The sequence below is a fragment of the Gekko japonicus genome, unplaced genomic scaffold (assembly GCF_001447785.1).
Source record: "Gekko japonicus isolate JY-2015 unplaced genomic scaffold, Gekko_japonicus_V1.1 scaffold335, whole genome shotgun sequence".
Lineage (NCBI taxonomy): Eukaryota > Metazoa > Chordata > Lepidosauria > Squamata > Gekkonidae > Gekko > Gekko japonicus.
Genome location: NW_015165840.1, coordinates 16,735 through 33,219, shown reverse-complemented (window position 1 = coordinate 33,219; position 16,485 = coordinate 16,735). Strand labels below are relative to the sequence as shown.

Genomic DNA, 16,485 nt, shown 5'->3' with positions numbered 1-16,485 from the left:
GGCTGCAAATAAGCATATCAGAAAAAAGAGAGAGACTAAGAATCTGGCACATGCATGAATATTTACACGCTGTGGTAAAGTCACTGTTAAATTACAAACTCAAGATGGACAGATTCCTAAGTCCGGATCGCAAAACAGATACCAAAAAATTAGGGCATAAGACCTTTTTTTGAAGACTGGGGTGATGTTTATTGAGAAGGCTAATGACCTAGAGGGGATTGATATTCTGACCTTGATGGGTGACTTTAACTTTGCCAGATTATGTAAAGAGTTTGGGAGTACTTCTGAACTCAGCCCTGCTAATAGAGAAGCAGGCTGGTGCCTATGTTAAGAGCACATTATTTCAGAGATACTAGCTTGTAATCTGTCTCCCTATCTAGACTCCTCTGACATGTGTGTGCCTGCTCTTCAGGATTAATCAGAAGCCTCCACTACTACAGAATATTAGTATTTTTATCTGTTTTCAATCTGCTTTACTCTGCTTCTGAATGTCTTGTGAGCCATAATAAAGACTAACTACAGAATGCAACAGCCCAGTTTCTAAACAGGGGCAAGGCACTTTGAACATGTAACACCAATACTGGAATAAGTTCCTCGGCGGCCTATTTGCTTCCAGATTCAATGCAAGGTGCTTACTAGGGGTGTGTATTCAGCATAAGCTAAGCCGAAAAAAATAACCGAAAAATACCTCACTGGCATTATGAAAAATACCTTACTGGTATTTTGGGGGTATTATTTAAGCTGAATGCAGATCAGAGAATATGATTGGCTACCGGTATAGCTGAGCTATACTGAATGGCTGGTATGCTCCTCTTGCAGCCTGGATCAGCCAGGTGGCAGGAGCTGAGAGCTCTGCGGCTGGGGCTGGCCCCTCTTGCACCTTGGTTTAAACCGAGCTGCAAGAGGAGCCAGCCCAGGATCGGCTGACTATAATGATCCCCATAGGGTATAATGGAGCCGAAAAAAATGTGGGTTTCCCAAATCCAATACCATACTGGTATTGGGATTTGGGAATATCAGAAAATACTGGTATTTTTCGGGTTCAATATATCCGAACCCAGAAAATACCTGGGTGTTTTTGCACACTCCTAGTGCTTACTTTTAAAGCCCTTTGTGACCTGGGACTCAACACATCTAAAAGGACCACATCTCCCTGTATTAACTGTACTCCTCCAGTCAGCTTTTTCTCATGTTGCCTTTTCATAGTATTGTTCATTGCTCCTCCATTCCTCTAAGCCTTCCTTAGTCATTTAACTGATTCTTTGGAATGGCCCATCAAAGGAGGTTCAGAAGACACCTTCACTGTCCATCTTTAGGAAGGTGTGCAAGACCAGACTCTTCCAGAGGGCTTTTAGCTGAGACTTTTTCTTATGAATAATGTCGAGTATATCAGTGAGATGAAAACAGAGTTATTACTGTTGGGCCTGCATTGTGATGTGGTTCATTTCTGTTTTTGTGTTTTTTATTGTATGTTTTGCCAATTCTGGGCACAATACAAATATTGTAATTAATAAATGAATGCACATTCAGCTAGATGAAAGCTTCCCTGAAGATTGTTTCCTCCAAAGCTATGTATCAAATAGATGGGGACAATGATTAGAAAGGCATTCCCTGCTAAAGGAATTTACATTAGTGAATCCACAGCAGGCTTTCCCCCCTTTTTGCCATCAAGTTGCAGCTGACTTATGGAGACCCCAGAGGGTTTTCAAGGCAAGAGGCGTTCAGAGGTGGTTTCCCACTGCCTGCCTCTGCAAAGCAACCCTGGTATCCCTTGGTGGGCTCCATCCAAATACTGACCAAGGTTTACCCTGCTTAGCTTCCGAGATCTGGCAAGACTGAAATCAGGCTAGCCGTGGGCTACTCAGGTCACCACAGGAAAACACAGTACTAATCATTCCCAACCACCACACTGGAAGCCTCCATTAGATCATGAGGGCAGGGCCGTAATCTGAGCTGTGCGGCAGCCTCAGAAGCTGTTTCTAATGCCCAAGATCTGCCCTAATACATGTTAAAGAATTTTTAAAAAATATATGCAGATTCCCCCTTATCACCAACAGCTGTCAAAGCTCTAAAGATAAAGGTAAAGGTTCCCTTGCTCGAAAGCCAGTCGAATCCGACTCTAGGGTTGCGGTGCTCATCTCTGTTTCCAAGCTGAAGAGCCAGCGCTGTCCGAAGATGTTTCCATGGTCATGTGGCCGGCATGACTAAACACCAAGGCGCCTGTTACCTTCCCACCGAAGTGGTACCTATTTATCTACTTGCAATTTCTTGCTTTCGAACTGCTAGGTTGGCAGGAGCTGGAACTAGAGATGGGAGCTCACTCCATCATGCGGCACCCGGGTCTCGAACTGCTGAACTACTGACCTTCCACAGCCTGCAGTTCAGCATCTTAACCACTTGAGCCACCGCAGCTCTACATAACTACAAAAGGGTGAAACTTCGAACACAACTTTATATCATAGCACATTTTGACTTAGAAAATATTAATTGAAATGTGTGGATAGGCTACTGAAAAAAGACAGCACTGATTTGAAGGAAACATAGAACGAAACTCAAAATAGATTCTGGGATGCAGAGTGCAATCTCATATTGGTTGCTAAATGATGATATTCAGGCAGGGGCTTGAACGTAAGACGAACAAGCTCATAGCGAATCAGACAATCTTTGTTCCATCCATCTCAGTACTGTCTACGCTCAGTGACAGAAGCTCTCCAGGCAGAAAAAGGTCCTTCCCAGTACCCTGCTACCCCGGATCATTTAATAGGAGATGCCTAGGATCTTGTGTATGCGTCACATGTATTGTCTACCATAGGGCCACATCACCCACACCTACAAAATGTGCATGCTTGGGACAACACACAGACACCTGCATACAGGCAAACTAAGAGGGCTGGTTCAGCTATTGTAATATTGGCCATAACACAGCAGCTGGAGAAGCCCCAGGCCAGTTTGTTTTCTGGCAGTGATCTGCATGGGTATGGTGGTTGGGAAATGTACCATGGCATGCATAAACATTGCTATTGTGAAGCAGCACCATCCATGGGGCTGTGGCCTACATGGGATACAGGCTTGCCTTATGTAGAGCAATTCCTTCTGCACTATTACGAGCCCATATACACCATTAAGAGCTCATATACAATTGGTGCTCCACCAGCTGCACTGGCTCCCACTTGAATACCAGATCAAATTCAAGGTTCTGGTTCTAACCTTCAAAGTGGTTTGGGATCAACACACCTTCGGGGCTGTCTCTCTTGGTATGTCCCTCAAAGAGCATTACACTGTACGGATCAATATCTAGTGGTGGCCCCCAACTTGAAGGAGGTCTATCTAACTTCAACCAGAGTCAGAGTTTCTTCGGCACTGGTGCCGGCCTAGTGGAACACTCTCCCAAAGGAGATCTGAGTCCTGTGGACCTAATGCCACTTTGCAGGGCCTGCAAAATGGAGATTTTTCCACCAGGCCTTTGGTTGAGGAGGTGGAGATTTATTAGTACTGGTCCCCCCCGCATGTCTCACACTACATGGCTCCTTCTTGTCCGCCACCCATAGTTTGCTATTTGTTGTTTTATTGTTTTTATTTGTTTGCTGATTTTATGTTGTGAGCTGCCCTGAGCTGATGTTTGGGGTAGGGTGGGGGTATAAATTTAATAAATAAATAGTTACCATCTGCTGCACATATGTGGAGTTGATTTAGGAATAGTTGTGTTTAATGGGTACCACTGATTACTGTTTGATATACTGTCATTAACTGATGTTATACTGGATTTTTAATGACTGCTGGTATTACGTATTACTGCACTAAGCCTTGCTATGCAGGGGAGGGCAGGCTAGAAATCAAATAAATAAATCTGAGACAGCCCTTACAATTTCATTGACCTGTGTATAAATAAAAGGCCAACTAAGCAATATCAAAATATTATTGAAAGAAAAGAGAAGTAAAAATGCAACTTGCAGACCAGTACCTAGCTTTAGAATTGCCTCTCAGAGGCAACTGTAACCCAATGTGGTAATTATGTTGGATAGTGTCATAGGCACTCTCCATTCTTTCATAAATGGTTATGAGAGGTCAATTTTTTTACCTGTGGCAGTGGTGGTGCTGGTGCCAGTTTGACATCATTTTGGCTTGGAAATTCTCCCACAACGGGGCCTGTTAAATTTAAAACAAACAAACCTTTGTTAAAAACATCTAATTATGCACATAAAATTCCAAACAGACCATTCCAAGCCAAGAATTAAGACAAACAATGAAAATGCCAAGTGGTTTGGTTTTTTTTTGCACTACCTAGAAATCTTGAAGCTCCCAAACTTCTCACACTTTATTTTCTAGTTCTTATCTGAGTGCAAATACTTCCACCCATCCACCAGAGGTCATAAAAATCCTTCCAGAACTGAAATTTGCAGGACAAGTATCTACGGTACAAACTGTTTTACTGTGCTTACTTGAACATTTTTTTTTTGAGAAATAAATGCATTCAGTACTTACAGGAGTCCATTTCCCTTGCTAGTACATGTACTGATACTTTATGTCTCCTTGAGGCATCTACAGCCAACATCCTCTACAGACAAAAAAACCCAAAAAACATCACCAGTTATTCCAGTAGAGACCAATGGAACATTTTACTGTGGACTTCAAAGTATGAAAAAATTAGCCATCCCTGATTGACATAAGCTGTATCATCCACCAAGTAGAGTGGAATATCTATATTTGCCGCTAGGAATAAGTAGCCTATGTCCTACATGTTACGCATTGTTACTTCTCTCCAGTATCACGAAAACCGTTCCAAATCATCTATAAATCAACTGCTTCTGTAGACTGATTCTCAAATACAGGAAAACACCTGCTGGTCTGGCCTTCCCTGACCCTTGGTAGCAATAACCTATCAATGCTCTGGTGCATCAATGAGCCCCCTGCCCCTACTTCAACCTTGCCTCTATTTAATGGGTGTGGCCTGGCAGAGAAGACTGCATACTCTCCCCAAAGCCCTTTTTAAAGTATCGAGAGAAATGAAACTGCAATGCAGGAAGTATATGATAACTGAGACTAGGATGGAAATTCAACTTGAAATGTTAATACAAAAACAGGAGCAATATTTAAGATAGTATTAAATGTATTGCAACAGTAAATACATTAAAGTAATCCTAGCATTAGTTGCTTGCATCTCATTACAGGCTTCATTAACTGAATTAGCTGGGTAAGGAATAAATCAGAGTCCATGGCCACTGGAATCAGATAGCTTTAACCACAACACATTTATATCAATAACTAACATTTTCTGGATCTGCTGTAATGACAGGTCTACCAAAACGAATGCAATACACTATCATGTTCTATTTGTACTGCCCTGAAAGCAATGAGCTTTCCTAAAGTACCTTAGAGCAGTTCTTGCTAAATTGTCTTCAAAGGTAACATGAAAGTTAATTACAAGTTCCTACTGCAGCTATTTTTAGACACATTCCAGTATTACATTTAAATTTTTTCCCCTTTGATACTACAGAAAGGCAATTGCCCTTCTAACAGTGCACATTTAAACAATTAGTCAATGGAGCCAATGAGCTCCAGGTGATCTAGAAAAGGAAGACAATGAACATTTGATTCTTGGAATCAGGTAATTAATGAATCATTATCCTAAAGTAACATAAAATGAAGCCATTTTTTTATATAGCTATAGTTCTGCATTTTCAAGGGGGGATGCTATAGAAAGATGGCTAAACCAACAAATATCAGCTACTTTCTAGAAAACAATGTTCATTTTAATCACATTAGTAAAAGAATTTTCAGAAGAAGAAGAAGAAGAGGAGGAGAAGGAGGAGGAGGAGGAGGAGGAGGAGGAGGAGATTATTGGATTTATACCCTGCCCGTCACTACCCAGAGGAGTCTCAGAGCGGCTTACAAACTCCTTTCCCTTCCCCTCCCCACAACAGACAATCTGTGAGGCAGGTGGGGCTGAGAGAGCTCTGACAGAAACTGCTCTTTTTTAAGAACAGCTGTGCCAGAACTATGGCTTGCCCAAGTTCATCCAGGTGCAAGTGGAGGAGTGGGGGAATCAAACCCGGTTCTGCCAGATTAGAGTCCACGCTCCTAACTACTACACCAAAACATGTGTCAATGTAACTGCAGAGGTCTTTGTGGAGCTGCCTGCTATTAGAACACAAACTAGATCTGGAAGAGCTACTTAACAAGTCTGCTTGTTGGGAAGAGCCCTGGCTCAGTGATACAGCATTTCCTTGGCATGCAGAAGGTCACCAGCTCAATCACTTGCATCTCCCGTTAAAAGGACCAGTTAGCAAGTGATGTAAAAGATCGAGGCCTGAGGCTGAGACCCTAGAGAGTTTTTGCCAATCAGAGTAGATAATGCTGACCTTGATGGAACAACGCAGTACAGGGCAAATTCATGAACATAAGTAAACTGCCTGAAATTCCTTTTCATTTTGTTGAATTCACCTTTTCAATAATGCTATTTGCTAGTTAGGCAACTCTGTGTTCACTGCAGATTATGAGCTTAATTTTTCAAGGAAGTTCGCTTTTATTTCGGTAAGCAATGGCTGTTCCTCATTCCAATCAGCACAGGCCATCTGGCTGAATATGGCCTCCTGCAACATCAATACTGGCAAAATACCTTTATTATGTAAAATGCCAGAGCCATGCACTATTTAGTATATAATTCATAAAAGCCTACTATAAGGTTGCCCTCTGCCTTGGTGAATGTCAGCAAAAAACACATCAAAGGACTCAGAAGACCTCTGGCATGGAGTTTCTACCCAGCAGAGTTTAGTACGTATATACAGAAACTAATCCTAAATTGTCTGGTTTCAAGAATCTGAGTCCACTTCAGTGGTCTTCAAGACAATTTTAGAAAACAAGATTCTACTAGAAGTCGTCTTTAAGCAAGTGTTTACTGCCAATTCTGGGGGGTAAATAGGAGGGGAAAAAACTCTGCCATTAAATATAGATAGATTTTATTGACATCTATAGTACTTAAATCTGAGTAATCATCTGATCAGTAAGCTTTATGCTAACAACTCTGTCATTCTGCAGAATTTGTGGGGATAGATCTCATGGACCTGTTTCACTAATGGTGGCACCTTTCCATTGTGTAAGTTGCCTTCCCCTGGGAAGTGTGTGGGTAACACTTGGAATTCTGACAATGGGGAGTTGACACCACCACAAAATGACTGCAATGGGGAGCATGGACAACCACAAAATGGTCGCCATAAGGTGCTGGGCTTATCACAAAGAGTTAAGAATTTGTAAGCCAAGCATTCTCCCCTGACAGAAGCGGTGGTTTCTGAACAGGTGCTGCTCCCTGTGTTGCCTCCTGGATTGTTCTGAAACACCTACCCCAATTAGGTAGAAGCAAGCAAATGGGAACTGGGAAACCCACTAGCAGGAACCATGTTGTTGATCAATGCCCTAGGAAAAGAGGTTCTTCTACTAAGGGAACTGATGCATCCAGGGAAGATTACTTGTGCCAGGGAAAAGCACCACCATTTATGAAACAGATCCATGAGATACAGTCCCCAAACTAACTTCACACCCAGAGCTGAGAGCAAGCCACAATGAGCTATTATTACATAGCTTCTTATGCTGTTTAAACACTATGCAGGTGTTACAGCTAACTTAATGACAAAAGCAGCTGCAATATCCAGTGATGCCTACAAGGTCACTGTGTGCCTTGCATAATTCAGCAAAGAACAGAGAAAGAGGCTGAGGTGTCCCCCCCCGTCGCTATTCTGTAAAGTATTCAGAATGTCAATGCTTCAATTCTAACCTATAGACAAGGACAGGATTATATGATTGTTTCCCTAAAGAACTTCTATTTATTAAAATAAAATTTAAAAACCCCCAAAAAACCAAACCAGAAATGGAAAAGAAAGGCTCTTTCACCATATTTTAATTATGCTGACTGTGGGAGCACAAACAAGTATTAGGACACATTTTCTTAAACCCCAGTACCCTAAAGTGCCCCCCAGAGCATATAAATCTCAAGGGCACTCCAGAGCTTGTGTAGATCCACATTTGCAATTGCCATCAACCAAAAGAGCTGCATTTATTTCCACCCTTGGCATAAGGCCTGGACCTCAGGAAGCCTAGCAGCCAGTGGCTGCTTCATGGTGCAACAGACCCACCTGCCATACACAAGCCCCACCAGGTAAGGGCCTTGGCTACTTTTCTGAAATATGGCCATATTGGGGAACAGTGCTTGGAAGAGCCACAGCTGGCACATCAAAGCCACATGTGGCTCCTGAGCCACTGAGTGACCATATCTGCTACAGAGTTTCTGCAAAGTAATCGGGGAACAGTACTTTTATTCTGGCCAAAAAATTCAGAATAAATGGTGTGTGTGTGTGTGGGGGGGGGGGGAGACTGGGAATATGCTCCTAGATCCTGCTGTATTGCTGTCAGTTAGGGAATTATGCAAACAATTTTACATCTGGTCTATCTGAATACTATTAAGGTAACGATCCATCCATTCCAAACAAATTATCGAACACTCTAATCCCCAAATTAACTAAAGAATAAATAAGTAGTATTATGATCAATTTACCTTGTAAAAGTGCATGATATCATCCTTAGTGAGAGTTTTAAGATATGCCACTTCAATGTTATCTGGATAGGAATATTTATAATTACAGTCAGCAAAGAATACATATTTTAAACTTTAACACCAATATGCTAGCTTCTAAAAGTATTGATAGTCTAAGAAATGAGAGCCATGCATATATAACAGACCTAATCCTTGATTAAGATTAAGAAACTGGAAGTGTTACACCTGTAACAACCTTCATTTGTTTCTTAGCAAGATGGAAAGGACAAGGTAAGGAATTTATTCCAGCACTGGGATTTCCAAATTGCACAATCTTTTCCTTCATAGACATAAATTTTATATTTATATAATCAAATCACTATTTAACAGATGATAAAAATCCATTCTGGACATATCTGAGCCAGAGAGAGAAGTGCTGAACTGGTTAAAAAAATATATTTACGAAACAGCTATGCATTATAGTCCAATGTTGAGACTGGTATCAATTAATCTAATGAGTACAATATAGAATCAAATGTGTTGGAAACTTCAGGTGGTTTGAACTGTACTTTTTAGGCTTTCATTCACAAGCGTTCATATTTTCAGTTTTGGAGGGGTTTCAACTTTTCTTACCTCTGTCAAAATTATATTGTTGAGAGATTTCAACTTTTACCTCTGTCAAAATTATATTGTTGAGAAATTATTTCTCCCCAGTATTTTGCGCACTCAGCAGACAGCATCTTTGGCTTGTCAAGGCGGCGAATCGCTAACGCCTGGATATGCTTCTGGAAGGCTTCCTCCGACATTTCCTCAATGCATTTCTCCATGGTTTTTAAAAAAGCTTCAACCCTGCTCTCCAAATAGTGTGGGGGCTTTTCTGACTGAATGATAAATCGCAGTCCTTGGATACCATTAGCCCTGCGTGGACCACTGAACACAATGTAACCTTCAAAGAAAGAAAAAAACACCCAAATAAATTCAACTGACGAGAGACTGCAATTTCACACCAATTACATCCCTTCTCCCCAAAAGGAAAGAGATTTGTATTTCTTTTGTTGAATTCTAGCTTTTCATATTAAGTTAATAACATGACCACTAGTTCCTTAGTGGTGTCCTATCAAGCAAATAGAGGTCACAACCATCCCAACTTTCAGGCTACTGGAGGTTTTTTACATTATGCATTTTTGACTATGGAGGAAAAGAGCACACAGTTTATACACACACACACACACACACACACACACACAAATAGTTGCATTAATAATTCTCCTGCATCGCTCTGAAATAGTGACTACTAAAACAATTTGATTTATCACTATTTGTGAAGGAATACAGATAGTGAATCAGAGCTGCTGTGGTTAGATTTATGTGGCTTACCCAAAGCATAATGACAGCAGCACAGTATACTGTGGATTCCTTCAAGTAACCTTATCCAATATATTCCTACCACACAATGGCTAAAAAAGCCAACAAGCAATGACAAAAAGACTGTTTGCATCCCCCTCCCTCATTAACACTGTAGCACACAATTGTCCAACTGTTTATTATTATTTTTTTAAAAAACTCTTTATTATACAAAGACATCACCTGTGCCGAGGGATATGAATTTAATCTTATTTTAGGTGCACGTAAGTGACATATGGCTCTTCAACTGTTGTTTTACTTTGAATGTCCAGCAATGCAAACCCTAAACAGAGTCACATCCTTCTAAATCCATTGAAGTTGGTGGGCAAAATGCCTATTATTCAATAAAGTTAGCTGCCTTGCGTTCCTATAAGGTAGAAAGGCAGCTAATAAATGTTTTAACAAATAGTGTTGCGTGACAGCCAACAGAAAGGCACCGGTGTTGCAGCTTGCCGTTTGTCCTTGAACCATACGAATGGGAGTCTCGGTAAAAATTAGAAATGAGAAGCCTGCTTATCCCAATGATATGAGGTTATATACCAGTGGTTGCGAACCTATGGCACATGTGCCAGAGGCGGCACTCAGAGCCCTCTCTGTGGGCACGCATGCTATCGCCCCAACCGGGCCCAGACCATCATTAAAGTGTCGAATTCTCTGCCAAATAATTTTAAGTAAATGAAAGCATTTGGGATTGCTTTCCTTACTTTGTTTGGATCATCTTAAGTTAATGTATGAGGTTTTTTTTCTACAGTAAAACCTCAGTATTCAGGTTAAATTGCCGTGTTGGCACTTTGCGATAAATAAGTGGGTTTTGGGTCGCAGTTTAGGCACTCCGTCTCTAAAAGGTTCGCCATCACTGTTATATACTGTTCTGGGTGAGTGTGGGGAAGGGGAATCAAGCAAAAGCTCACCTAACTGTTCCTTAGTACGCAGAGTGTTGAAGCAAGGCTCTGAGATAATTTGACAGAAGAGCTCCAGAAACATGTTCTCTGAGGTGCTTTGCATATCTGTTTGATAATATATTTCTATACCACAGTTATTATGAACTTCGTTCCTCTGTTGATAGACAAACCAACCCCCTGTAAAACAAAGATAAGAAAAATGTGATTTTGTAAACCAGCAAGCAGAGAGTCTTCTATCACAGAACTTGTATTGATGGAGAGATCTACACTGTCTGCTCAATGCCTTTTCAGTGCATAAGCAAAAAGCCAGTGGGGTGAAGCAGGGAAGGTGTTGCACTAGGAACAGATTAAATCTAGGGCTAAATCCCTATTCAGACCTTGGGCCAATCACACACTCTCAGACTCATCTAGTTCATGGGAGTGTGGTGAGGATGAAAACAGAAGATGTCACCCTGAACTGTTTGGAGTACAAGTGGCATGAAAAAAATGGCAATACAACAAATCCCATGGACTAGGGTGATGCGAGGAGCATGGCTTGCTTCTTCCAAGAGCTTCTAGTCATGTCATGTCAGTTCAGGGGCATAAATATCTCAAACGGGGCTCTGGTAAAGAGCTGTCGGAGATCTACAAATTAACAACCAGTCGCCAATGCTACATTATTTCTCAAGCTGCGCTTCTATGTATTACTATCAGAGCGACTGTTTTGCATCGCAGAACTCTTCTGTGTGTTTCAAATGAATCCTGGTTGTGCATTTTAAAGTCAAGTACTGGAAATTACAAGGTTTCATTTGCATAGCTACTCTGTACTGTATTCAATGAGGCATGTTCTTTTCTTCCAATACTGCACACGGAGAGAATCACATCACAGATCTAGAGACAAGATTTCTCTTGCAAAAAACCCCCCACTTCACCATTTTACTCTGCAAGATCTATGATACAAAATGGAAACCAAGTCAGTGTCAGTAAATACAAATGACAATGGAACAAATCATGGATTTTAAACTAAAATCTAATCATAGATCTTAAAATGGTGGTGTTTATGTATTTTATTGTGTTGTTTACATCGAAAGCCACCTTCCTGTAAGGTAGAAAGATAGCTAATACAGCCTTTAAATGAAGTAAATAAGTTAAACAAAACCCCTTTCTGAGTTCAATTCTTGTGCACCATGAATCTCAGCTTTAAATGAGATGTTTTACAGCTTCCACCATCCAGAAGGAGAACTTACGGTCGGGTAGCTGTACTTCTCTGTATCTCACTAGCTGGCTGGGAAGCAGAGGCTTTGTATGAGCATGCTCAATGAAAGTGTCTTCTACCATCTGCATAATTCCTAATGCAGCCTGGGAGAGAAGAAATCCATTACAGATGCCACAACAATTCTCCACTTGGTAGTACACAGAAAGATAACCGGTATTAAGGAAATGGCAAATTAGAAACGAAAGGGAGATGATTAATTGCAGCAGATTAATTGTAGGTATTAACAACAGGGAAGCTGAGATGTATTTCATGCAACAGCTTTGTAGAGTAAAAAAAACCTCTCAAAGAGAATCCCCTGGTGCTTTCTACATTATATTTAAAATACTAAAACAACCAAAGGGAGCTCAAAAATGTATAATGCATGCACACGTAACTAGTTTGTCCAGGTTTATAAGCTATGACTTCTGTGGAATCACAACTGATACAAGTTAATGTTATCATCATCCTTAAAAGTTTATTCTACCTATAACTGTAGGGAGCTAGCAGTGCATGCAGCAGGGGGAGCTATCATCCAAAGGGTGCTCTAAGATAGTAAATAGAAATGATCTTAAGACTTCTTATAATTAGCAAGCAAAAGCTCATGAACCAGAAGCTTAAGAACATTCACCACTACCCTATCTTTCCCAAAAAGAAAAATCAGCTCGACTGAGATCACCACCAGAGGTGCAATAAAGGATGAAGAAGCTCTTTCAGACCTGTTGGCTCCAGAAAATCTGTAAATGTCTATCATGTATTGGCCAAGAATGAGGGTGACCGGGGGGAAACAACCCGTCACAGGTTCTTGTGCAAAGAATCCAGATGTTGTGTCATTTCTATAACCTCCATCTCCTACGTGTTAGTACATACTTGGGACCGAATGGTCTTTCAAGCCCCTTTCCTCTTCATTTATTTGAAATTTTTCAAGTCACTTCCTCCTTCCACCCATGTACTGAGTGTATTCTGGCAGAAGGACTCTAAACCATTCTCAGTCACTTGTAGATGGATCTCTGGAAACCTATTGGAATTGTGCCCTCCCCTACAATACTTGGTAAGGCTTAATGCCCTTAGTCCTCCTGAACCTGCAAGCAGTGAAGACTCAGACGGCTTCATGTTACTGGGGTATTATAGCATAGTGGTCCTAGCAGTAAAAATGTGTTCATCACCTCAGTACAGTAAACACCGTTCATCATTTCCGCAGAGAGCAATCTTAATTTCCGGTCTGACCCCCTCTCCTTTTTATCTTGCAACAGCCCTGTTAGGTGGGCTATGCTGAGAGCCAGTCTCTTAAGAAGCTTCATGGCACAGAGGGGATTTGAACCTGGTGCCCTGATCATACACCACGAAGCTTCTTAGGAGATTGCCTATCAGCATAGCCCACTTAACAGGGTTATTGCAAGATAAAAAGGAGTCACAGATACCATCCCAAACTCCTTGGAGAAATAAATACTTTGTACCTGCTAAGTGTGGGGAAGCCCCAGCAGTTTCACCTGTCCTTGAACTCTCAGAAGCCTGCCTTTAAGGCTGCCCTTCACTTAAGCTACTCAGAAAAAAATGCTCAGGAAAAAAAATTGGTTGCATGTCTTTATTCACTGTTGTTCCCTAAACAAAAGTTGCACCATGCAGAAAAGTTGCACCAATGTGTCCGATGCTTAGAGATGCTGGAGATTTTTTTCTATGCTCACTGCTGCTGGCTTCTTCTACTTATATGTGGAGCACCTCCCCCACCCCAAGTATGCTCAGTAAAAATTTCAGCAAATACATAGAGCTAACCTAATTTCACAGGTTGGGTATGGAAGCCAGCTACTTCTGTCATAGCATCAAGATTACGGCCATCTTTGCTGCATTAAAACAGCCTGGCCAAGTTAATAGTCAAATCTCACACAAAGCTGTCGCATGCCTATTGCCACCAAATCTTCTTATGCTATAAAAAGAAAGTCAAAGTCTATTATTCCCAGCTCATACACTGCCATTTTAATTTTGGACACGTACTTCACCGCCAGCTATTCTCAGTTCTTGCTCTCTGTTCAAGTCAGATACCATTAGCTTGTGAACGTAAACGAGTGCTCCAGTGCACTGTTGTTTTTAGAGACTTGTTTTGCCATTGCAACACTGTGCATAAAATATTGTGCAGCATAAAACTGCCTCCAAGGAAATTAACACAAGCCAAATAATTCTAGTGTGTGAAAAGTTAGGATATTTTAACATAAAACACAGAAATAGCAGAATGTCCATTTTGCCCAAGCATATATATATGGAATCAAGAGACTTTATTGATACATGCATCTTCAGTACATGCTTCTGACATTATATAGTACATACATTCCAAGACAGCGATATTAATAGACCAATGCAAAAAAAAGCATTCTGAAAAATTCACTGACAATAAAGCTAATGAAAAACTACCTGGAGGTTTTTTAAAAAAAATCCCTATTGTTAAAGGGAGAGCTGTATGCCCTTTATTTTAAATAGAATTATCAATATAAATCTGCCTCAGCTGAAAAATATATCAAACCAACCTGTTTTGTTATATTGCCATGGAGAAGTGCTTCAATGTGTAACCGTGACAACAGCTGAGATATAAAGGCCTTGAGGCGGGGAAGAGTGACATCTACAATAGATATTTAGACATGTAAAAATCAATTGCATGACTTTTTTTCTTTCAGGAAAAAAACACGGCAATTATCCTAAGAATACAACACATTTCTTGGAAGAAAATTATGATCATCAACAAAAGGCAGTGGGGCGCTTCCCCCCCCCCCCTTCAGAAATATTCATGTTTGGGAAAGTTTCCAGGTCTAAATTGCTGTGCTCATTGCACATTTTGCCTTGCTTAGAATTCATATGTCGTTTGACCCAGATTCCAATATGGGGAGGGAAAAACCCTACTCTGTGCTGCAATCAAGCTAAACACACATCTACCTTCCAAAATAGCAACACTCATTCAGGTGCTGACTGAAAAGATAAAGCTGAAGCTTTTAAGTGCACAAAGAATATATGGCTTATAGTTCTTCTGAAGTCACCTTAATGATCTTTAATTGCATTCTTCCCTGAATAATAGTTTTAAAAGAAGTGGTGGTAATTCTGAACTCAATTTAACTTTTAATGTAAATATGTGCAGATGCCTTTTAACTGTGCTGCACTGTTTTCAATAATTCAAGTGTTATATATAAATGTGCCTCCCTATCCCGGCACAATTGTTGTTGTTCAGTCGCACAGTCGAGTCCGACTCTTCGCGACCCCATGGACCACATCACGCCAGGCCCTCCTGTCTTCCGTCGTCCTCTGAAGTTTGCTCAACTTCATGTTCGTTGCATCTATGACACTGTCTAACCATCTCATCCTTTGCCGTCCCCAGCATCAGGGTCTTCTCCAGTGAGTGCTCCCTTCTCATTTGGTGGCCAAAGTATTTGAGCTTCAGCTTCAGTATCTGGCCTTCCAGGGAACAGACCGGGTTGATTTCTTTTAGGTTTGACTGATTTGATCTCCAGGGGACTCTCAAGAGTCTTCTCCAGCACCATAGTTCAAAAGAATCTATTCTTTGGTGCTCAGCCATCCTTATAGTCCAACTCTCGCAGCCATAAATTACTACTGGGAACACCATTGCTTTGACCATATGGACTTTTGTTGGCAGGGTGATGTCTCTACTTTTTATTATGCTATCAAGGTTTGCCATCGCTTTCCTTCCAAGGAGCAGGTGTTTTTTAATTTCATGGTTGCAGTCACCATCTACAGTGATCTTGGATCCCAGAAACGTGAAGTCTGTCACTGCTTCCACAACTTCCCCTTCTATTTGCCAAGGAGTGATGGGACCAGATGCCTTGATCTTAGGTTTTTTGATGTTGAGCTTCAAGCCCACTTTTGCACTCTCCTCTTTTACCCTGAGCAAGAGGCTCTTTAGATCCTCTTCACTTTCTGCCCATTAGAGTGGTATTGTCTGCATATCTGAGGTTGTTGATGTTTTTCCTGGTTATCTTAATTCTCGCTTGTGATTCATCCAGGCCGGCATTTCGCATTATGTACTTATTAAATTATATATATATATAAATTAAATAAGCAAATTATATAATTTATATAAATATAAATTAAATAAGCAAGGTGACAATATACATCCTTGCCGTACTCCTTTTCCAATGTAAACCAATCAGTTGTTCCGTATCCAGTACTAACGGTCACTTCTTGACCCTTATACAGGTTTCTCAAGAGACATGTGAGGTGGTCTGGTACTCCCATCTCTTTAAGGACTTGCCATAGTTTTCTGTGATTCACACAATCAAAGGCTTTAGCATAGTCAATGAAGCAGAAGTAGATGTTTTTCTGGTACTCTCTTGCTTTCTCCACAATCCAGCGAATGTTGGCAATTTGATCTCTAGTTCCTCTACCTCTTTGAAACCCAGCTTGTACTTCTGGCAGTTCTCTATCCA

The 16,485-nt window shown here is 40.9% G+C and overlaps 1 protein-coding gene across 1 annotated transcript in view; it reads right to left on the bottom strand.

Annotated features, from left to right (window-relative positions):
- Positions 1 to 1,887: 1,887 nt before the first annotated feature.
- LOC107110237 (insulin-degrading enzyme-like) overlaps positions 1,888 to 16,485 on the bottom strand; it is a 22,937-nt gene continuing 8,339 nt past the window's right edge. The window contains exons 5-12 of the mRNA XM_015410987.1: positions 14,581 to 14,672; positions 12,057 to 12,168; positions 10,840 to 11,007; positions 9,198 to 9,470; positions 8,546 to 8,607; positions 4,483 to 4,555; positions 4,079 to 4,146; positions 1,888 to 1,998 (exon numbers count right to left, since the gene is read on the bottom strand). Of these exons, the coding sequence (XP_015266473.1) occupies positions 1,888 to 1,998; positions 4,079 to 4,146; positions 4,483 to 4,555; positions 8,546 to 8,607; positions 9,198 to 9,470; positions 10,840 to 11,007; positions 12,057 to 12,168; positions 14,581 to 14,672 (959 nt within the window). The remainder of the gene's footprint in view (positions 1,999 to 4,078; positions 4,147 to 4,482; positions 4,556 to 8,545; positions 8,608 to 9,197; positions 9,471 to 10,839; positions 11,008 to 12,056; positions 12,169 to 14,580; positions 14,673 to 16,485) is intronic.